The sequence below is a fragment of the Vombatus ursinus genome, unplaced genomic scaffold, assembly GCF_900497805.2.
Source record: "Vombatus ursinus unplaced genomic scaffold, bare-nosed wombat genome assembly UNPS02014772.1, whole genome shotgun sequence".
Classification (NCBI taxonomy): Eukaryota; Metazoa; Chordata; class Mammalia; order Diprotodontia; family Vombatidae; genus Vombatus; species Vombatus ursinus.
In genome coordinates this window covers 28,401,447-28,425,752 of record NW_020954550.1, presented here as the reverse complement: position 1 = coordinate 28,425,752, position 24,306 = coordinate 28,401,447, and the positions used below count along the sequence as shown (strand labels likewise).

At 34.3% G+C, this 24,306-nt stretch overlaps 1 protein-coding gene across 1 annotated transcript in view; it reads right to left on the bottom strand.

The window, feature by feature from the left end:
* HCN1 (hyperpolarization activated cyclic nucleotide gated potassium channel 1) overlaps window positions 1-24,306 on the bottom strand; it is a 577,083-nt gene that overhangs the window by 156,327 nt on the left and 396,450 nt on the right. The window contains exon 4 of the mRNA XM_027863629.1: window positions 21,666-21,884. Within this exon, the coding sequence (XP_027719430.1) occupies window positions 21,666-21,884 (219 nt within the window). The remainder of the gene's footprint in view (window positions 1-21,665; window positions 21,885-24,306) is intronic.

Sequence of the window (24,306 nt, the reverse complement as noted above, 5' to 3'; positions counted from 1 at the left end):
CATCTTCCCATATAAATCTGCTCTTATTCCCATCATCTTTCCAGTCACCCCAGTATTCTTTAACTCTCCCCTTTCCTTCATCCCTATGTTCAAACAATTTCTAAATCTTGTCAATTCTACTTCCAAAATACCTGTCTCATCTATCCTTTTCTACAATATATACTGACACACTATATTTAGCTCATTACTTGTTACAATTAATTGGTTTTCTTGATATTGGTTTCCACCTTTTCCAATCCATACTTCCTATATTTGCTAAAGTATTCAATAATGTCATTTCAATAAAGGTTCAATAATGTCATTTCCCATCATCAAACAAAAAAATTGGATCATTTTTGCCTTTAGGATAAATACAGAATCCTTAGCCTGGCATTCAAGGTCTTTTACAATTTCACTATCATCTGCCTGTCTAGCCTTATCTCACATTACTTCCTTTCATGTAATCTCTATTCCATACAAATCAGACTAGGAGTTATTCATTAACTTGACATTCAATTTTCTGTCTCTTTGTAGTTGGGTAGGCTATATCTCATATCTAGAACTCACTGTATTCTCATCTCTGAATGTCACAATCATCTTTCAAGACTCAGCTGTGGTCTCCTTTCCTGCATGAAGGTTTTCCTGATTCCCAGTTGAAAGAGTTCTTTCTCTTTTAACATTTTCCTGAAGATATTTGCATAGTTTGAACTCTATCTTGTGTATTACTTATATGTGTTCATGCTATGTCAACACCCCCCTAAGTAGACCGTAAATTTGTAGAAGATATTGACATTAAAAAAATATTCTTCTTAGTTCTGAGCACAGTGTCTTGTCCTTTTGTGCACCATAGTAACTTAATACATGTTTGCTGAACTTAATTTAAAAATTAAACAAAAGGCTTGGAAATGAAGACATCCTTAATAAATAAAGAATCTCAGTTGAGGCATTTAAAGTTCTTCACGTTGTAACTTCCACTGCTTTTCTGGATTATTGCAGATTGACCAGTTCTATACATTCCACATTCTAGCCAAACTAGTTGATTGGCTATTCTCTTAAATCCAGAATTCCACCATTGAAGTCCATGCATTTCCACAAGCTATCCTCCATACATGGAATCTTACAATTCCTGGCTTCCTTTAAGGCTTGGCCTAAAAGTCCCTTCCTACAGTAACCTTTTCTTGATTTTTCAAATTGTTGACAATCTGTCTTTCCTATCCCCACTGGTTCCTTGAGGATGGGAATTGCTTTTCATTTCTGCCTTGTAAGTCCAAAGGCCAGTACGTGTGCGTGTACCTAATAAATGCGTTCTGGATTAAATTGGATTGACTGAGCAGGTTGATTGCTTTGTGCTGGTGGCAAAGAGTAAAAAAAAATGATTTCCAAAATATTTAAGGATTAATCTTGCTTTTCAATATTTAGAACTATTTTAAACATATTATATCAATGAAATTAAAGAGTGTTGTGTGTAATTGAGATTAAGAATTAGGAGATGTGATTTCTTTTCACCTCTCTCACTAACTTGATTTGTAAACTTGGACAAATTACTTCATTACATTGTATGTCAGTTGCCTTGCCTCTAAAATAATGGAATTAGATTAGATAGTTCCTAAGATTTCTTCAAATGCTAAATGTCTGATTTTGTAAAGATATAAAATACCAGTTTGTGTGAGAAGAAAATCACAGTATAGGGCATCAAAAATGACTTGTGAGTTTGAGTCAAACTTGGGGAATCATCAGTACTAATGGTTAGCAAGACCAGATTTAACAATGGAAAAGAAAAAAAATCTTTTGTTGACTAAGGTTGTCACAGCCATGAGCATTTGGATGAAAGGGAGAAAATTAAAAAAAATTATCTGAATGTTGTTAGATAAACCCATATTTGACAATATACTTACAAGCGCATAACAGATAACCCAGTACATGTTTTGCTTTGGCCATAATAGTCTAGTCAGAAACCATACATAGAAATCACTATGATCTTAAAGGTAAACTAAAAAATTTAGGCAGTATTTAACTTAATTGACATATCCTGTCGTGAACAGGAAATCACACATATTGCAGCTTTCAGACTGTAAAAATCATGAATTATCATTTGGTTGTGTAACTGAATAAGAAAGAGAAACAAAGCATGGCGATGGAAATGAAAAGTCCTGAGAAAAGTAGAGGATGTTGACATGAATCTTTTATAATGGAGAGCATAAGATTTATTTTGCTATTTAATGACATATATAATTATTAAACTTCATAAGTCATTCTTGTTCTTATACCTGACATAGTAGGTACTTAATAAATGCTTTCTTCCTTCTTTCCTTCCTTTTTCCCTTTCTTCCTTCCCCCTTTCTTCCTCCCTTCCTTTCTTCTTCCCTTCTTTTCTTTATTTCTTTCATTCCTTTATACCTCCTTTTGTCTCTCTCCCTCCCTTCCTTCCTCCCTTCCTTTCTGCCTCCATTTCTGCTTGCCTTTCTCCTTCCCTTCATTTCTTCCTCCCTCTTTCCCTTCCTTCCTCCTTTCCTCCCTCTTCTTTTCTTTCTTCTTTCCTTTTTTACTACCCTTGTAAAACAATTATTTTATTTTTGTTCATTAATTACATGTTACATAGCTGGACAGGACCTTAGAAATCATCTAGCTTATGCCATCCCTGAACAATTCTCCCTGCTTAGACAAACATCACAGGACTAATGATCATTCAGTCTTTCCTTGAAGACCTTTAGTGAGATTCACTAACTCCTGAAATACAAACATTCCTTTCTGAATAAACATAATTATCAGTATTGCATCAGACAAAATCTCCACTTCTAGGCATTGCACATGTGGTCTGGTGCTGAGCAATGAATTAATGTTTCACCTGAACTGGATTGAATTGTGTTATCTAGTTGCTACTTGACACTAGAAGGAATGGAAATGTAGCAGCACACTATGTAAATTGATGTCAAATCCTTATTGCGTCCCATACTTACTGCAATGGAAATCCTACTTTTTCTTGTTCTGAGATCTTTTGACTAATCCATGACTGTCTATTGACTTTGTCCATACAATTCAAGTCTCAGTCATTGGTTCCATGTGAGAGACTTACAGCCTTACTTTTAGAATAAAAGGGAAAATATTTCAAGCATAAACTTTCAGCTACGTGGAGTCATCATTTTTTGGGCCTTATTAGTTTTCAGGTCATTGAATAGTACAGAGAAAGCCAGAAGTCTGACTCTCTAGATAAGTTTGGGTATTGCTATAGAAAACAAAAAAGGTGTCTGTTCTAATGATACAAATACAATTAAAAATTTAGCATCCAAATGATAATGGAGTGTAATATTGGATTTTGTTCAGTTAAAAAAAAGTAGTAAATATTTTGTTGGTCTCTTTTTATGCTAATTGTATTGTCTCCACAGAGTTTACCAATGTCATCCACACATATGTATATGTATATACATATATGTATATATCTGTATGTAAATATGTATATGCATATCTATATATAAATAGGTATGCATATACATAGTAGGTGCTTAATAACCACTTGCTAATTGATTATCTGTGTGGGGACTTTACCTTTCTATTAGGCAGTAATCTCTAAAAGTACATGGGCCATAACTTATAAATTGTGTACCTTCAGTAGCAATTAGAAGGGTGCTTAGCACAAAATAAATACTTAATAAATGTTTGTTGAATTCAATTAAACTGATTAATCTGCTATACTATAAAAGATCTTGGACAAACCACATGGTTTTGCATTAGTGTATTCAACATGCTTATTACTTGGAGATATAATGAAGATATGTTAGATATTTGGAACTTTTTTAAGCAACTGGCAAGAAAGCTACTACAACATAATTGACATTGGCATAATATGATATATATATGTATGCATGTACAATTTTATTAAATGCTGTCTATATATTAGATATTTTGGTAAGCACTGAGGATGCAAAGAAAAGCAAAAATACAAAGAGTCCTTACTATTGAGGAGCTTAAATGCTTATGAGGGAGAAGACAAATGTAGCACATCATAACATATGTTTAAAGTATCAGAAAGAGACAAATGCAGCACTGTGTAATGTCTAAGCCAGCAGAGAGTTGAGAATTCCTGAAGGTTATGTCATTTGAGTTAGATGAATAGGAATGCAACACAGGGTTTCAAGGAAAATTTTGGGTGACATAAAAAAAATCCATATAAATTATTTAAAATTAGAAAAATCTTCTGTTAGTAATTCAATGCAAAAGAGAAGTTCATATGTGAAGATCCAGTAAAAATATAAAGGTAAGCAATAAGGTTTAGCAGTGGAAATCATTGGACCAGGCATCAGAATCTCAAGCTTATTCTTTTTATTATGTGTCCTTAGATATGTTCCTTAACCATTTCTAGTTCTTTTTTTTTTCTCATTTGCTAAATGAAGGGCTTGGACTAGACCTGATTCCACTTTATATAACTCTTGCTAACTAGGTGCTAAAGTCAGTTGTTTCTGAACTACTAAAGGACAGAAAGTACCTATCAAAGCCCTCTAAATGTTTTACCTAATCATTGCTTCCTATTGCCTCATTATTAATTTAATTGCAATGAATGCTAATCATGCACGATTATATCAATTTGGTTTATACATGGTGATTCATTAGAGACATGTCTCCATTGAATCAAAGGGAGAAATATAAAATTGAAAATTAATACCCTACTTTATTTTACATTATTTATTAATTATTGATTGTGAATGTATCTAATAAATGGAATCAATATTTTTGGATCAAACATAGACACAATTGTACAGGCCTCAGTGATAAAATTTTGTAAGAGTTTAACTTCCCTATTTCTGTGGGCTTAAGTCTAACCACAAAGATTCAATATCTGTGAGATTTTTGCTGACTATGCAAGTGAGAGTGAAAGGGAAGATGAGACAATCTGATCATGAGGTGTTTTGTCTAGCACTAGGTCAATCTGGCATTAGGTGGTACATGAAACATGACTTTCCAGAGAATGTTTGTCACCTCTATGTTTTTCCTGTTGCCATTGGTGATGGACCTCACCTCTCTGACACAAGCCAAATATAAGCCCAGTATTCATCTTCATGCTAAACCAATCACAGTTTTAGTTTAGTTTGTATCACTGGCACCTTATATTATCAACTGTAAAAAAAAAAAGTGGTTCTTCATTTAAAAAGGGTCCTTGACTACTGGGGAATCTTTGATCCTTTGTGTCAGCAATTACTAGCCTTGCTAATAAACTGTGTGCCTCAGTTTTTCCTTATCACAGATTTTTATCATGACATAGGGCTGTTGAAAGGGGATTTTTCAACTTCTGGGAGCAAATATTAAGAAATTGCTCTCGTCCTCCCTTGTTGACCTCTGAAAGCCCAGAAAATATCATCCCAGGAAAAAAACCCTAAAGCAGATGAGCCAGCAGAAAGATGAGGTGAAGCAGGCTTGTAGCCCAAGAAGCTTGGAGGATTAAAGAGAAAGGTCCCTCTCACTCTGGGGTAGGAGGAGCTGTACTGAATGGGATGCAGCCCATTAAGCCTGTGGCAAGTCCCACCTCAGCAAACCAGGAGAAGATTCTGAGCCCCAGGGTAGTGGAGTTGGCAAGCACCAACACCAGGACCCCAAGAAAGCCTCAGCACAGGCAGGGGAACTAGTAGACACCAACTCAGAAAACCACCATGTATACTGGTGTTCCCCAGCAGCAAAATCTCCTGGTACTTCAGCACAGCTCCCAAAAGCACAACCCCAGGAGGCATAACTCCAGGCTGGTAGACATCCTCCAGCAACCAAACATCTGAGTGCTTTAAAGAACATCAGGTGAGCAGGAATCCCTCAGGGGCCAGACTCCCTACCCCAACCCCAAGAACTCCAGTGTTGCTGACCCCAGCTCAGCTTCAGGTAAGCTGCCAGACCCCTACAGCCTCTAACTCCAGCGCCTAAGGACCCCAGCACACAAAGTCAGTGACCAGGTCACAGGGTCCAAGAAAAAGAAGCTTGGGTCAGTGCCTCCCTCCACTCCAGCAGGAGGGCTCAACTTTTTTTTTAAGTTAGGAAGTAGGCAAACACCATGAGCAAAAAGCAGAAACAGAAAATGACCATAGATTCTTATTATAGGGATAGGGCAAGGCACGAATTGAGAAGAGGACAATATTGTCAGTATACCAACATCTGAAACCTCAAAAGGGAATATGAACTATTCCCAAGCAAAAAAGCCTTCTTGGAAGAGTTCAAGAAGGATTTTAAAAGTCACATAAGATAGGTAGAAGAAAAATTGGGAGAAGAAATGAGAGGTATGCAAGAGAGAGTCAATAGCTTGGAAAAGGAAGGACAAAAATTGCCTGAAGAAAACAAGTCTTTAAAAATACAGTTGACCAAATGAGGAAAAAAATACACTGAAGAAAACAACTCCTTAAAAAGAAGAACTGGCCAAATAAAAAAGGAGGCACAAAAACAAGAAAGAAGTTTAAGGAGATGAATAGAATTTTAGAAAAGTTATGGTTAACCTCTAGGGAAAATTGAACAGTGATAGAAAGGAAGATAACATTTTTCTCAGCAGCACGTGATAGTTGCACAAAATTTGACCACATATTAGGGCATAAAACCTCACAATCCAATGCAGAAAGGCAAAAACATTAAATGCATTATTTTTAGATCATGATGCAATAAAAATTACACATAATAAAAGGCCATGGAAAGATAGACTAAAAACAAATTGAAAATTGAATAATCTAATCCTGAAGAATGAGTGGATCAAACAATAAATCATAGAAAACATCAATAATTTCATCAAAGAGAAAGACAATATTGAGACAACATACCAAAACTAATGGGATGCAGTGAAAGTGGGCCGTAGGGGAAATTTTATATCTCTAAATGCTTACATGAATAAAATAGAGAAAGAAGAGACCAATGAATTAAGCATATAACTAAAAATCTAGAAAAAGAACAAATTAAACCCCCAATTAAATACCAAATTACAAATTATGAAAAGAAAGGAGAGATTGATAAAATTGAAATTAAGAAAATTATTGAACTAATAAATTAAAACTAAGAGCTGGTTTTATGGGGGAAAAAAGCAATAAAACAGATAAACCTTTGGTTAATTTGATTAAAAAAAAGAAAGAAGAAAACCAAATTACCAGCATCAAAAATTAAAATGGTAAATTCACCCCAAATGAAGAGGAAATTAAAACAATAATCAGGAACAATTTTGCCCTAGTGTATGCCAATAAATTTGATAATCTTAGTGAAATGGATTAATATTTACAAAAATATAAATTGCTGAAATTAACAGAAGAGCAAATAAAATGCTTCAATAACTCCATTTCAGAAAAAGAAATTGAACAAACCATAAATAAACCACCTAAGAAAAAATCTCCAGGGCCAGATGGATTTACAAGTGGATTCTATCAAATATTTAAAGAACTACTAATTCCAATACTATAAAAACTATTTGGGAAAATAGGCAAAGAAGGAGTCTTACAAAATTATTTTTGTGATATGAATATGGTGCTGATACCTAAACTGGGAAGAGCCAAACCAGAGAAGGAAAACTATAGACCAATTTCCCTAATAAATATAGATGAAAAAAATTAAATAAAATATTAACAAAGAGATTGCAGCAACTTATCGCAAGGATAATACATTATGAGGATTTACACCAGGAATGCAAGGTTGGTTCAATATTAAGAAAACTATCAACATAGTTGACCATATCAATAACAAAACTAACAGAAATCATATGATTATCTCAATAGATGCAGAAAAAGCATTTGATAAAATACAACACCCATACCTATTAAAAGCACTAGAGAGCATAGGAATAAATGAAGTCTTCCTTAAAATCATAAGCAGCATCTATCAACAACCATAAGCAAGCATTATATGTAATGGGGTTAAGCTAGAAGCATTTCCAATAAAATCAGGGGTTAAAGAAGGATGTCCATTATCACCTCTGTTATTCAATATTGTATTAGAAATGTTAGTTTTAGCAACAAGAGAAGAAAAAGAAATTGAAGGAGTTAGAATAGACAAGAAACAAAGCTATCATTCCTTGTAGATGATATGATGATATACTTAGAGAATCCTAGAGAATAAGTGAAAAAAAATACTTGAAATAATAAACCACTCTAGCAAAGTTGCAGGATATAAAATAAACTCACATAAATCATTGGCATTTCCACACACTACTAACAAAGCCCAGCAGCAAGAGATAGAAGAGAAATTCCATTTAAAGTTACTGTAAACACTGTAAAATATTTGGGAGTCTACCTGCCAAAACAAACCCAGGAACTATATAAACACAATTACAAAACACTTTTCTCACAAATAGAGTCAGATCTAAATAATTTTAAAAATATCAGTTGCTCATGTGGAGACTGAGCTAATATAATAAAAATGACAATTCTACCTAAATGAAATTACTTATTCAGTGTCATACCAATCAAACTGCCAAAAATTATTTTATAGAGCTAGAAAAATCAATAACAAAATTCATCTGGAAGAACAAAAAAGTCCAGAATATCAAGGGAATTAAGGAAAACAAATGCAAGGAAAGGTACCTTAGCTGTACCAGATCTTAAATTGTATTACAAAGCAGCAATCATCAAAACTACTTGGTACTGGCTAAAAAATAGAGTGGTGGATCAGTGGAATAGGTTATGTATGCAAGACACAATAGTTAATGACTATAGCAATCTACTCTTTGAGAAATCCAAAGATTCCAACTTCTGGGATAAGAAATCACCATTTAACAAAAACTTCTGGGAAAACTGGAAAACAGTAGGGCAGAAACTAGGCATAGACCAACATCTTACACCTTAAAGAAAAAAATGGGCACCTGATTTAGATATATAGGCTGATCCAATAAGCAAACTAGGAGAGTAAGGAATAGTTTACCTCTCAGATCTATGGAGAAGGGAAGAATTTATGACCAAACAAGGGATAGAGAACACTATGAAATGAAAAATGAATGATTTTGATTACATTAAATTTTAAAAAATGTCACAAACAAATCAATGCAATCAAGATTAGAAGGAAGTAGAAAGATGGGAAACACTTTTTACAACCAGTGTCTCTGATAAAGGCCTCATTTCTAAAATATATAGATAACTGAACCAAAATTATAAGAATGCAAGTCATTCCCCAGTTGATAAATGATCAAAGGATGTGAACAATTTTCAGAGGAAAAAATTAAATGTATCTATAGTCATATGAAAAAATGTTCTAAATAACTACTGATTAGAGAAGTGCACATCAAAATAACTCTAAGGTACCACATCATACCTATCAGATTGGCCAACATGACAACACAGGAAAATGATAAATGTTGGAGAAAATGTGGGGAAATTGCAATACTAATGCGTTGTTGGGGGAGCTCTGAACTGATCCAACCATTCTGGAGTGCAACTTGGAACTATGCCCAAAGGACTATAAAACTGCATCTCCTTTGACCTAGCAATACCACTTCTAGGTCTGTATCACAAAGAAATCATGAAAATGGAAAAGTTACCCACATGCACAAAAATACTTATAGCAGCTTTTTTTTGTGGCGGCAAAGAATTGGAAATTGAGGGGATGTCCATCAATTGGGGAATGGCTAAACAAGTTGGGGGATATGAATGTAATGGAATACTATTGTGTAATAATAAGCAGGAGGACTTCAGAAAAACCTGGAAAGACTTGTGTGAACTGATGCAGAGTGAAATGAGCAGAACCAGGAGAACATTGTACACAGTAACAGCCACACTGTGTGGTGACTGACTTTGATAGACTTGGCTCTACTCAGCAATTCAAGGATCTGAGACAACTCCAAAAGACTCATGATGGAAAATGCTATCCATATGCAGAAAAAGAGCTTAGGATTCTGAATGCAGATGGAATGCAGATATTTCTATGCCTTTTCTTTTATTGTTATGTTTTGTTTCTTCCTTCTTGTGGTTGCTGCCATTAGTTCTAAGTCTTCTTTACACCACGACTAATTTGAAAATATCTTTAATATCAATGTATAAATATAGCCTATATCAAATTTTGCGCCATCTTGGGGAGGTGGGAGGAGACAGAGTGAGAGAAAATTTAAAACTCAAAATCTTATGGAAATAAATATGGAAAACTAAAAATAAATAAATTATATTAAAAAAGAAAGGGGATTTCTTTGAGATGAATAATGGAAGGAATTTTGAATCTGGAGTTGTAAGACTTGAATTCAGATCCTACCTCTTCTGTTTCCCATGTGATCTTGGACAAATTATATTACCCTCTGGGTTTCATTTATGTTATCAGCAAAATGATGATTTGGACTTGATCCTACTTAAGGTCATTGATACAGTTATAAACCTATGATACTATGACTCTAAGCTATAAATCACTATGTAAATATGAGTTATTTAGTACACAATGCATGATCTAAATGCTTTTTACTACACCCTTTGGCCCAAAAGATAACTAATTCAAGACATTCTGGGATGCTCATACATGTATGGAGACATCTCCAAGGCTAAAACAAAGGCCCTTTCTTTTAATCTCATTAAATTGGTCAAGTTACTTTAGGTCATACCCTTTGTTATTCATAAAGATATCAGAGATAAATGATATTACCCAGCCAGGTCCCATATTTCCAAAACATACCTCATGATCTTTCCTCCTGAAACCTCACCCATTTTCTAACTTCCCTATTATTCTAGAGAGTGATACTATCCTCCTTAGGCTCACAACCTAAGTCATCTATGACTTCTTACTATGTTCCATGTCCCCTACCCCCACAATATACAGCTTCTTGCCAAGGCTTGTAGATTTCACCTTTGCAACATCTCTTGAATATGGCCCCTTCTCTCCTCTGACATTGCCACCATTCTGGTGCAGGTACTTATTACCTTACATCAAGAGTATTGAAATAGCCTGCTGGAGGAAGGAGGAGGGGTCTGTTTGCTTCAAGTCTTCCTTCATTCCATTCTACCACTCAAGTGATTTTTCTAAAGCACAAGTCTGAATATGTCAGCCCTCTCCACACATAATAAACTCCAATGGCTTTCTATTGCTCCAACAACAAATATAAAATCCACTGCTTGATATTCAAAGCCTTTCATAATCTAGCCCCCTCATACTTTTCTAGTGTTCTCATACCTTACTCCTTGACAGGTACTCATCAAGCCAGTGACTGTGGTCTCCTTGCTGTTCTTCTCACAAGACATTCTATTTCTTGGCTCTAGGCATTTTCTCTGACTATCCACCATGCCAGGAATTCTCTACCTCATCATCTCTGCCTCTTGGCTTTTCTGGCTTCCTTCAATGCCCAGCTTAAATCTTACTTTCTACAGGCAGCCTTTCCCAATCCAGTTCTTCTTAATTCTACTACTTTTCCTCTATTAATTATGTCTTATTTATCCTGTATATAACTTGTTTGTATATATTTGTTTGTTTGTTGTCTCCTCCATTGGATCATGACCTCAGGAACAGTCTTTTGCTTCTTTTTGTTGCCCCAATGCTTAGCACAGTAGTGTTAAGCACGTAGTAGGTGCTTAATAAATATTGACTGATTGACTTAGGAACAAATCAGAGTCAAACTTCTTGCAGTTTTGCTGGTGGAGACAGATAGATTGTATTGTACCTATAGCACTAGGTCTGGAGTTAGGAAGATGAGTTCATATTTGGCATTAGACCCTTACTATGCCATGCTGAGTGAGTCATTTAACCTCTATCTGCCTCAATTTCCTCAAATGTACAATGGGAATAATAGTAGAACCTAATTCTCAAGGTGGCTGTGAGGACCAAATGGCATTTGTAATATTTATAAAGCACTTAGCACAGTACCTAGCTTTTAGAATGTGCTTAATAATGGCTTGTTTCTTTTTTCCCAAGGGTTCCTTTAGTTCATTAATAGATTGAAAATTCTGCTTTTTAAGTAGAAACAAGGGTTAATGAATTAATTCTTTGACATATCATTAATCTCTCCAATATGACTACAGTACATAGGGACGTTTTTGGGAAAAATTAGATTTAAAAAAGACACAGATAAGATGATTTCCGACAAGAAATATTTAGGATACAAAGAGCAAAGTTCTTCAAGTATACATTTTTTGTCCTTTTCACCCTATTAGCAAATACTAGTGTGATAGTATTTTCAAAAATCATAAACTGAGGCTCTATAACTTTCTAAAATTTACATATCATGATTAGTAGTAGAAGGAGAGAATAATAATGTCTTGTACAAATTATAAAAGATATTGTACCTTTTGACCAATTAATTGCATTTTTGAAAATATTCTCTGAAACTATTATCAAAGCCCCCAAATTAAGGTTTTGTGTGCAAAGATCTTCACAGGACCATTATATATATATTTGCTCATCAATAAGGGAATCATTAAATACATTACAATATATTAATGTGCAAGAAAACTACAATGCAATTATAACCAAGAGTTTTGAGATACATAGAAAAAAACTGAGAGATCTATGCAAAATAATACAAAGCACAAAAAGCTGGACCAGTCAGTACATATTTATTATGCACCTGCTATGTACCAGGACCTGTGTTAAGAACCAGAAGAATGTAGTACACATGAACCTCTCACAAAAGGCAATGCATCTTGATGAGTACTTAGGGGAAGTAATTGAAAAATACTTGATATTTTATGCATCCAAATTAGTTTTTAAGTATCAGTAGTTACTATAACAAGTTTAGTTGGTTGTACTGAAGTTCAATGTTTTTCTTTTCATAAAACATTTAAAAATCAATGGAGTAACCTAATAACAATCAATAAGCAAATAACTCATCAGACTCAAGCATAAGAAAGCAAAAGCGAGCTCAGGACATAGCATTTGCTAGTACTTAGTAAACAAGATATAAATGGAATCCAAAACACAAGAATATGGATTCATATGATTGAGAATATAATTAATATATTTTTAAAATTAGTAGTGACTTGCCATCCCATTTTCTAACATACAAAAACAACCTATTTCTTCACCTGCTATGGATTTATGGAATTTGTTTCCTTGTTTTTGAATTATCTTCAGATGTGTGTATAGAAGAGACATAATTTTCATAATTTCAACAAATCATTAAACACCTAATACGGGTAAAGTGCTATGCTATGCACTGGTAATAAAGACAAAAAATGAAAAGCCTCTGCCCTCAAGGAACTTGAATTCCATCTAGGAAAGCAACTTGTATATATATAAGTAGATACCTAACATATGCAGAATGCATGAGGATAACTTCACAATTTAAAAAAAAAAGGTAGAAATTCCATGAGATAAATGGTGAGGAGGGAGTGCCTTCCAGACAGGGGGGACAAAGACATTGAAACACATAGAATGTCAGGTATGAAGAAGAGAAAGTCCAGGTTAGCTAGCATGCAGAGTATGCAAAGGGGTGTCATTTCTTAATAAGATTTAAATATGGCTTTGCTGTTATCTAAAATTAATGTGGAACAGAAAATCTTTTTTCTCCAGTGGAAAACTTCTCCTGCTCCAAATTTGTATTATAAGTTAATTCTATTCTAACCTTATGATTCATTGTTTGTTGTTTTGTTCAGCTCTTTCAGTCTTGCTGGACTCTTTATGACCTTATTTGGAGTTTCCTTGGCAAGGATACTGGAGTGGTTTGCCGTTTCCTTCCTTAGCTCATTTTACAGATGAGGAAACTGAGGCAAACAAGGTTAAGTGACTTCCCCAGGGTCATACAACTATTAAGTGTCTGAGGTCAGATTTGAACTCAGACAGATGAGTTTTTTTCTGATTCCATGCCTGACACTGTATCCAATGCATCACCTAGATGTTCTGTGACTCCATAAGGAGACATTAAAATAAGTTACCCAAAATAAAAATCAGCCTCAGATCTTCCAATGTTGATGATTGGAAGCTAGGTAGTCTGGGTGGGGCTAAATGACAATGCATATCAGGAGAAGCCTGACTATGAGTGTGTGACCAAGATGGTGGGCAGGTAAAAAGAATCAGTTTGGAGAAACTAAGAATGAGAAAGAATTATGATTTGAATTGAGTTGCAGGTACTGAAGGGAGTCTCTCAACTGATAAGAAGCAAGGTTACTGGCAAAAAACTTGAAAAACTCCCTTGTGATATGACAATCATTGGAGAAATTTGTCCAGGCAGTCAGAAAAGGTTTGTAGAAGAGAAATGTGAAAAGAGAGTTCTGGGTGGCTTCCAGGATATGAGAGAACCTTTGAGGGATGGGAAGTTCCAAGTGGCTCCAGAGTGACCAGTTCATACCTGATATATTTGGGACCAAGCACAGATGGAGTGAGTAACCCTATCACAGACAGCATCCTCCAGTGGATCTAAAATCAGAAGAATCTTTGGGGGTGGGGATGGGGGTGGACAGGGAGGAAGGGAGAGAATTTGGAACTCAAAGTTTTAAAAAACAAATTTTTTTTACATGTAACTGGGGAAATAAAATACTAAATAAGTTTTTTTAAAAAAAAAAAGAAAAATAAACAAAATCAGGAGACTCAGGTTCAAATGACATTAACTACCTACCTGACTATGAGCAAGTCAATTAACCATTCTGTCTCAATTTCCTCTTCTGTAAAATAGAGAACAGTAAAGCTTCTGCTACATTTTACACAGGGTAGCTACAAGAAAAAGACTTTATTAATCTTTAAGTGCTATATGAATGTGTTATTATTATTATAAGTAGCAAATTTTAAGTGTTAGCCACTTTTCATTACTATTTTATGTCATATTAATAATATAATAACAATGTAGAAGGATTAAAATTTAATAATAATAACCAATGAGAAAAGATTAAGCCACTCAACCTTTGCATGAAACACAGAGTAATACCATAGAAGAGCCTGGTCAAGGGGTTTAGTGGAGTCAAGTGGTATTAAATAATCAGTCTGTATGCTTGTTAACTTCTCTGCCTTTTTGTTATCAGGATCCTAAGATCTGTTCATATGCTAGTAAAAAGTTTGTTGATCTTAAATTTCTGACTGAGCTTATACAAAAAAAAAAAACATACTTGAGTAAGACAGCTAGAAAAAAAAATAAAAAAGAAATACTCCAGTCTCAGAAGATTTTATCTTCAAGGGACAAGATACCAAGCCTTCTTCTCCTCCTGCCTGGTGCTCTACATCCAACCCTGGGCTTCTGATTGGCAAAATATCTCTGCATCTAGCCCAACTCAGCCCCAGCATGCTGCTACCAAGCCATCTTCATGGCATTTCCCTCCTTGCTTTTAGTCTCTTTCTATGCCCGTTATTTTAATTTCTGACTCTGGAACAGTAAATTAACACTACAATTCCTGGAAAACACATGACAATCAGTTGCTTATGGCTCCCTGTAGTCCATTCACCTACCCTTGTGATTTTCCTGACCAAGGAGAACACTGAAGATGCTTACATTCTGATGGGGAAAATAAAACACATAGGGAATGATGTCCTGGGAGGGCTATGCATGTGTGTTGGTGTTATAAATGCTTAACACAGTGTCCTGCACATAGTAAGCACTTAATGAATGTCTTCCATTTAGTCATCCATTCACAGCTATCCACTGAGATTAGCAAATAGGTTGAGACAATATATTTCTGTTATATTAGATGGTGCCACAAAGCTTTACTTTGAATCATGGGTAAGCTTTTATCTTTGATAGTATTGAATGAGTTCAGTCAGTCACATAGCTACTCAGTCTTTTCTGAAGATAGTAGATTAAGTTGCTAGTTCTTTGTACTAAGGAGATGTCAATCTCCTATTTTGCCTTTCTTTTATATTACTGAAAGCAAGTCAGGTGTTTCCCATTAGTAGTAGCACCTGTACCCAAACAGCAATTCACCCTGTGGCTGTTCCATTAAAAATAGATTCTCTAAATGTTTGATAAAAGCAATGCTATTAAAAGCAGTTAACCCTTTATTCTGGAAAGGTTTTATCAATGAATTGTGCTTTTCTGTTTTTATTTCTATCCTGCTTAAGTCATTTAGAATTAAAACTAGCAAAAACAATGACACTCAAAGTAATTTTTATTGTGAAAAAGGCTCAGAATATTGGAATAATTGTTAATTATCTTCAGATACTGTACTGAGGCAGACAACCTCTCAGTATATTAGAAAAAAGGACAAGTTGTCATATTTTGTTATTTTTCCTTTACATCTCTCACATGTCCCCTTTTATCTACTCATGCCATCACTACTCATTTATAGAGCATCCCCACCTCTCCCCTAGACTATTGCAGTAACCTTTTAATTGTTCTCCCTACCTCTAGTTTCTCACCACTGCAATCCATCCTCCACATGGTTGCCAAAGCTCTGACCATCACCTGAATAGGTAGTTAAATTCAGTGACTTCCTTTTGTTTATCATTTTAAGTTCTTCCTAACAGGAGCACTTCAACAGTCAATCAATAAATAGTTATTGAGTGCCTATTGTTTGATTGGCACTGTGCTAAAAGATGGGAATCTGAAGACAAGCATATGACAGTCCCTGTTCTCAACTTATTCAGAGTCTAATGGGGGAGACAACATGCAAAGAACTATATACATAGAAGCTATATGTGGGCTAAATTGGAAATAATAAACAGGGAGAAGGAACTAAAATTAATCGGGATTGGGAAAGGCTTCCTCTAGAAGGTGGGATTGTAGCTGGGATTTGAATAACAGGGGGCATAGAAGGAATGTGTAGGAAGATAGGAAAGTGTGTGTGTCTGTGGAGAGGTAAGGTTATGAAGGGCTTTGAATGCCAAATAGAGAATTTTATATTTGATCATGGATGTCATATGGAGCCACCGCAGTTTACTTAGTTGAGGGGATGCCATAATCACACTGTGTTTTAGGAAGATCAGTTTGAAAACTGAGTGAAGGATGAATTATAGTGGGGAGAGAGTAACAGCAGGTTACTGCAATGATGCCTTCTCTTTGCCACTACACAATCAAGTCAAACTGATCGACCTGCTGTTCCTCACACACACCAAAGCCCACATTTCATCTCTGTGACTTTGTACAGGTTGTCTTTCCTGATTTCCACCTCTTACAATCCCTAGCAGTCTTCAAGCCTCAGCTCAAATGCCATCTTTAGCAGGCCCCATGGATGCTGGATCCTCCCAAACTGCCTTCCAAGTACTCTGTATGTATCCTGTATGTACCCATTTATTTACGTGTTGTAACATATGGGCTTCTTAAAGACATAAACTGGTTTTGCCTTTCTTCTTTTCCCCAAGACTTAACTTAGTGCCCATCACTTAATAACTGCTTAATAATTACATAATAAATTCTTATTAACTGACTGACAGCTTATTAATTTAAAAATAATTTTCAGGCAATGGTAAATCAATAAACATTTCTGAGGTTCCAAAGTAGATGCCTAAAATGTGAGCTATTATTTCATACAAAGGTGAAATCTATAAGATTCCATGCAAAGAGTACACTTTTCATTAAAAAAAAAACTTCTGAAATTTCAACATAGGTATAGATAAGCTATTATCAGCTCATAGTATTCTCTTTTAAACATTCAGTGATCTGATCAATATTTCAAATAGAGTAATAGTTGATAAATTATTTTTCCCTTTTCTTGTACCACTTTTTTTCTTTTCTTTATTCATCTCTCTTTTTTCATCACTTTGTCTCTTCATTCACTTATACTCTCTGCATTCTCTGCATCTCTGACATTATGCAAGTGAAGTCTATTTTTTTGTGGTCTATTTTTTAAAATTATTCCTATACTTACAAGATAAAATTTGCAAGAATATTGTTTTAGGAGCAGGCAAAATAAAAGATTTGATATTCCTCTTTATACAGATGAAAAATAAATTAACCTTTTTTTAAAATAGTATGTGTAGTGTGAACCTTGATGAAATATTGGAAGGAGGAGGCATTTTGGGGGCACTGGTGCTTGATAAAGAAAAGCTTTCACACCCTTAGAACTAGTTGGCCTATCAGAACTATAGTTATTGTCATAGAAATCTAACATAACTACAGATTAGATTTTAAGTACTGGAAAAAATTGACTCAAATAGGTAAATAATGAAGGGAATTCAATTTTGCCTCCCAGAAAATCCTTTCTTAAAAGGGTGATGGGCTTAGAAAATTAGTATAGTCTCCTTTCTCTTTGCTACTAAGTGAACTCTTTGTTACTCCATAGACTCATTCAGGCCAGCAGGGCAGTTAACTATAAATGAGGCCCAAGTGACTGGAAGGAGTTGGTGCAAGTTAAGGACCTGATGCACCCAATGGTCTGAAAGTGTGAATTTACAGCAGAACAAATGAAGAATCACATAATATCAGATCAGTTTCTCCCATTACCCCAAATTGTTTAAGAACGTGCATTAACTTTTTCGAGCATCTTGGGTACATGTTATCACATTACTGCCGTGGGGAAAAGAAAGATCTAATGTGCTTCTCTACATGCCTAACTTGTTACCAGAAAGTTCTTTAAACACTGAAGAGTACTGGGTTTCCTGTATTTTAATATTGTGCTATGCGGTGATAATGGAAACACACTTCCTAAATTGCAAACAATGCTGTTTAAGGTTCTGCTTAGCAGGATTTACTTAAATCAGTTATATTTTCATAAATTTACATTTCAGTTTAAGCAATGCCCCATTTTGAGCAAATTAAAAAGATAATTTTCATGAGAATATTTGTTTAAATCCCCTGGTGTTTGTGCTTAGAAACAAATTATTTTTTTTCCTGATTCTAGGGAAAAGAGGGAGAAGAATAATATTTTTAAATTGCTTTCATTGTCAATATGAATTTTTAGTAAATAAGCCCTTCTTTAATTGCTTTAGAAAATATTGTCTCTGACAACTAAATAGTACAGAAATTTTAAGGATTTTTTTAGAAGTCTCTGCCAGATGGTCTCAAGACACATGCAAAAAAAAGTTACCTAAAAGTATAATTCAAGTAAAAGAAAGCAACATCACAAACTAACACAAAGAAAGCACCTAACAATTCATTCAATTCCCTATTCCTTATCCTAAATAAGTGTGTGTATATACATAACATATATGTATATGTATATATACACATGTATATATTGATATCTATAGTGCTATAGATAGAGATAGGTATAGATAAACATGATCTAGTGACCTGAGTTCAAATCCTACTTTTGACACTGATTAGCTATATGACTTTGGGAAAGTCACTGATTTGTGTCTCAGTTTCCTCATCAGTAAAACTTAGACAATAATAGCCTCTACCTCAGAAGGCTATTGTAAGAATCAAATAAAATAACACATGTAAAATGTTTTGTAAAACTTTAAGTCCAGTAAATATACAACATCTTTTTGTTTTTATAATGAAAAAAAAAACTCCAAAGGACACAATCCTATACCAAGTTGTATTGTTAATACTATTATTTCAAGACGAATATGATAAAAAATAAATCTGTAGTCCCAGAAACTTTACTTGTCTGTAATTGTAGGTTGCCTTGGAGGGAGATAACAGGATATTACTTCATGACTTCCTAAGCAGCAATTTTTAACCAAATAATCCAATGTTTCTAAAGGATAATGGTGACTTTAAGGATCCTTATCATTTATAATTTTGGGTTGTTAATATAATTTATCTCTAGTTATCACATACACTAGGATCTCTTAAAGATAACATCTCACAGATAAATTTGCATTGACATGAAGGTTGCTTATTTGCATATGAAAATATTGTTTGTGAACTAGTTATCTTTGATGCATCTTATGCTCTACTGGGAAAAAAAACACTAATGTTTTTGTTTTGTTTTTTTTTTTCTAATTCTGTATATTCCATGGAGTTGTAGGGGAAGGTATTATTGTTTGCTGGCCAAATCAATCTATAGAATCACAATTTAAGGGTTTCTCTAACCTCCAAAAGTACTTTGCTTATATTTTATCTTTTCTTGTCTTTTATATGTCATTTTTTTCTCTCAGTACAAGGCAATTTCCATGAGGTTAAGAATAGTTTCAATTTTGTCTTTGTATCCCTACAGCTTATGCAAGAGCCTGGCATATAATAGGTGCTTAATAAATGCTTTGTAAATTGAACTGAAATTAAATTGTGAAACTTGACCTTATAATTCATACTTTATAGAAGTTGCAAAGACTATTAAGAAAAGTAGCGAATCAGAGAAAATTAAATTGTATCTTCTGACACGTGAAATGTATTGGGAAATTTCCTGGCATCAAGTCACATACTTGTACATAGATAATTAAATGACCAGAATTTCTAAGTTAAATATTTGACTTTTTAGCAATAGCTCAGAAACAGAAAGGGAGAAATGAAATGCATTTTCATTTTTTCTTTTTATACTTTCAAAAAATAAAATACGATTGCTCATTAACAAACCAGGAATTATTAAGGAAAGATAAAAATAAGAATGGTATAGGTAAGAACATGATCCATTTCTGTAAAAGCTGGTTGGCACCAACTAATTTTTTTTAAAAAGAATATGGTTCATTGAATGAACAAAACAAACAAATAAATAATATTTCAAATTAGGTTTTCCTGTTGTACATAGGAACTTAAAAATGAAATTGACTAAATCTATTTTGAATCAAAATTAAGCTAAAATTCTGCCAACTCATCAACTCTCTTAGTCTTCTTATCATAATCACCTACTTAAGTAATGAACGAGTTTATTATAAAATAAAATAAAGCCTTTTTTCCCATTACTTTAGTAATAAAAATACACTGTTATAATAGTATCATTTGATGGATAGTGTAATTATGGGTATTAAAACATTTTGTTTCTTTTTTCCTTTGCCAAGTTGTATAATTAAAGAAAAGCCCAAAACTCTATTACAAGAAATATTTAACAAAATATTTAAGACTAGTTATATGTTCAAAAGCAGAAGAGTTATGAGTGCCATTCTGATTTCCACTTTCAACCAAGGAGCACAACAGAGTGTAATCTCCTATGGGGAAAATGGTTTATTATATTGTTCAGAAAAAAAATTATACTATTTAATTCCAATTTTATGTGATTAAAAGTTATCCACAGAATATCATGTGACACCAGTAACTCTCTAGAATGCTGGAGAAGGCTACAAGGTATTTTGGGTTCCCTCAGGTCCTGAATCTACCCAAAGCATCCTTGTTTGGGGTTACCACACCAAGACTTATGATGGGTCAACCCAAGTTTATGTTTTGGCTTACTATGGTGGTTCCTGTGTGTGCACACTTGTCTAATCCTATATAATATAAACCTTCCAGAGTCTAGAAGAGAGGGATCATACCTTCTTTCCTGCTCACTCTCCTCTAGCAAATGATCTAACAAATGTCTTTCTAAAACTATCTTGGATTTTGTGGTCTATTCTCATGAACAATACTCCACAGTGGAATATTCTTCAGAGTCCCAGGATATGTCAGGAGGTCTGCTGAGATGGATAGGACATGCTCTTATCTGACCAAATGTTGCTAAAATTTGAATGCTAGCTATTAGATCCAACATGCTGCCAAATATGTGCTAAGAAAGTAATGACTGAATAATCTACTATAAAATACTCCAAAGACATTAAATCAATGTGGAAGTCTTTGCCTTTACTTAGTGTTTTTGTCTCCAGAAAGAACTCATAATAGCCTTCGTATCAATACGGGAGGCTGTACTTAAACATGTGTTACATTATACTGCAGTTGAATGCTGCCCATTTCCGATAATAGATGCTCTACTGTTTCATCAAAGGCATGATTAAAGCAAGATTCAATAGTTCTCACTGAATCATACTAAAGACAGCTATGTATATTCAATGCAGATTTATAACAGAATGATAATTAGCTAAGTGAGGAAAAAGCATCTAAAATTAATTACCTTCTCTTGATATTGTCTCCGGGAGGAATCCAGAGATTGTATTAATGCAGTGGCATGGCCGACAAACATGGCATAACAGGTGGCCCCTACAATCATGCTCAACATGGTGATCCAGAGATCTGACATGCTGACTGGAGCTTGCGCTCCATAACCAATGCATAGCATGTGACTCATAGCTTTGAAGAGTGCATACGAGTATTGCTTTCCCCAGGAATCATTCTGAAAGGAAAAAACAGAGAGAGAGAGAGAGAGAGAAAGAGAGAGAGAAAGAGAAAACATGGCTGAGATAGCAAGAAAGAAGAAGGAAAAATTTATTATGCATAAAATAACAGAACATTCTAAATGTGATTTGGTTTGGGGTACACTCTTGTAATGGTATGTAGTATACGATGCATTCCCTTTTTCACTAAATGACTATCTACTCATCTTTATTAGGTTTTGCTTAACACAATAAGAGGGAAAATCTCACATTTATCTTACAACTATTTCTAACTGAGCTGAAAAAGAAAATTAATTTTTTGAAGTCATTGACATTTCTTTGAATCAACAAGAAAACCATTTGAATAAATAATATCAAAGGGATTTTAAACAATGCTTAATAATTACTTCAGGGAGAGTTAGTTGCTACAGAGGATAGAATGGTAGGTCTGAAGTCGGGAAGAGCCATCTTCCTGAGTTCAAATCTGACTGCAGAGACTTACTGCTCCAGTATCCCCACAAAGGAAAACTCAAATGGGGTCATGGGGAGTCAGACCCAACTAAAACAATGGCTGAACAAAAAACAAAATCATTTCCTTCTCCAGCTCATTTTATAGATGAGAAAACTATGACAAACAAGGTTAAGTGACTTGCCTAAGTGTCTGAGGTTCAATATTGACCGTGTTCAGTTCCTGCCTCTAATACATTTTAGATATGCAATCTCACTAAGACTTTAAGCTGCAAAGAAGGTATGAACCTGGTATGGTAGAACAAATTGCCTTATTTGGAAATTCCTTATGTCACTGAATTCACAGGTATAGTCCTTTTTTTCAAAATAATATCAATGCCCCTTTTCCCCCCCAGTAAACAAGTTATTGCATACCTTTTGGGCTAACACATTTTTCCCCTTCCCTGAATTAGGAGAAAGGCCTGCACTGGATTCCCAATTCCAACAGTTGCTAGCTATATAACCTCAGACAAGACATTTCACCTGCATAAAACTCCATCTTTGCATCTGTAAAATGTAGGTGATATCTGAACCACCTATTGCACAAGGTTATTATTTGGATAAAATAAAAGCATAATTCAGAATAGACTGTGTGGCTATACAGACATTACAACTATATGCATATAAAGTGGGAGTGCCTTCAAATATAGGATGTGTCTAAGGCAAATGTATCAATGTGTTCTTGTAAATGTGTCAATGTGGCAGTGTATATTTGTGACTGTATCTGCTTGGTTGGAGGTATTTCAAAGTATGTATACATGCAAATGTTGAAGTATATATGTGTATATGTGTGTATATATAGATATATATAAATGTATATATATGGACATATACATGTGTGTATATTTCTCTGTTAATACATATACACACATATAATCTAAAGCACATGAATTGATATATAGATATAGATATGCCTAAATATCATGATCTAAATATACAAAAAGACTACATAAAAGTTAGTTAAGGAGGGAAAGTACTAGTAATTAAAGAGCATAGGCAAAATTTCATGCAGAAGGTGCTGTGTGGACTGAACTGTAAAAGCAGAGAGGCACTCTTTGAGGCAGAGTTGAGTAGGGAATGCATCCCCAACATTGGTGATACCAGTGAAATATTCATTCACTCTCTCCTTCTCTCTTCCTCTCTCTTTCTTTCTCATATGTATGTATCTATGTATGCATGCATGCATGCATGTGTATGTGTGTGTATATGTATATAAAACACATATGTACACATGTGTATACATGTCATAGCCTGTCAGTTTTACAGATACCATCCACTTCTTTATTAAAAAATAAAGGAATTTTTCTTTGATTAATCTTTCTCCATCTAAACCTATCCATTCTCCATCTTGTCCATACCATTCTTTTTAACTTTATGCAATACCAATAATTTACAAGCCCTTCAAGTTGTTTTTGAAATCATTTTGAACTGATATATGAATCTTCTTGAATAAGATTTTCAAGCATTTTGTAATTTTCTAGAAAAACGATCACAAAGCAAACTGCATCCTTACAGATTTTGGTACACAATTCTGTTGTTGAAGACACATGTATAATCAGTTCCAATTATTTATAATTGGAATAGGGAAGGTCAAGTCAAGACATGTAGGAAAACTGCTTATTTATAAAACATGAGTAAGTTGTCACATTAAAATAACCTCTAAAATATTCCAATTATCTCCTATACATTGAAATGAATAATTAATGAAATCAATAATTCATGAAAAATATGTTTATTTTAAAAAGACTAACATGTTATCTATGCAATCTGTTCATCTAACTTACTCGTTGGACATCTTTCTTTCTGGTGGCAACCAGGACTAGTTTTATACATTATTCCATTTTTCCCTCTTCTCCATGGAAATTTCAAATTGTTTTTGGTAAAATATAATTAAGTTCTGAAAGTGTCAGATGTACCATGAACATGAAATGGGAG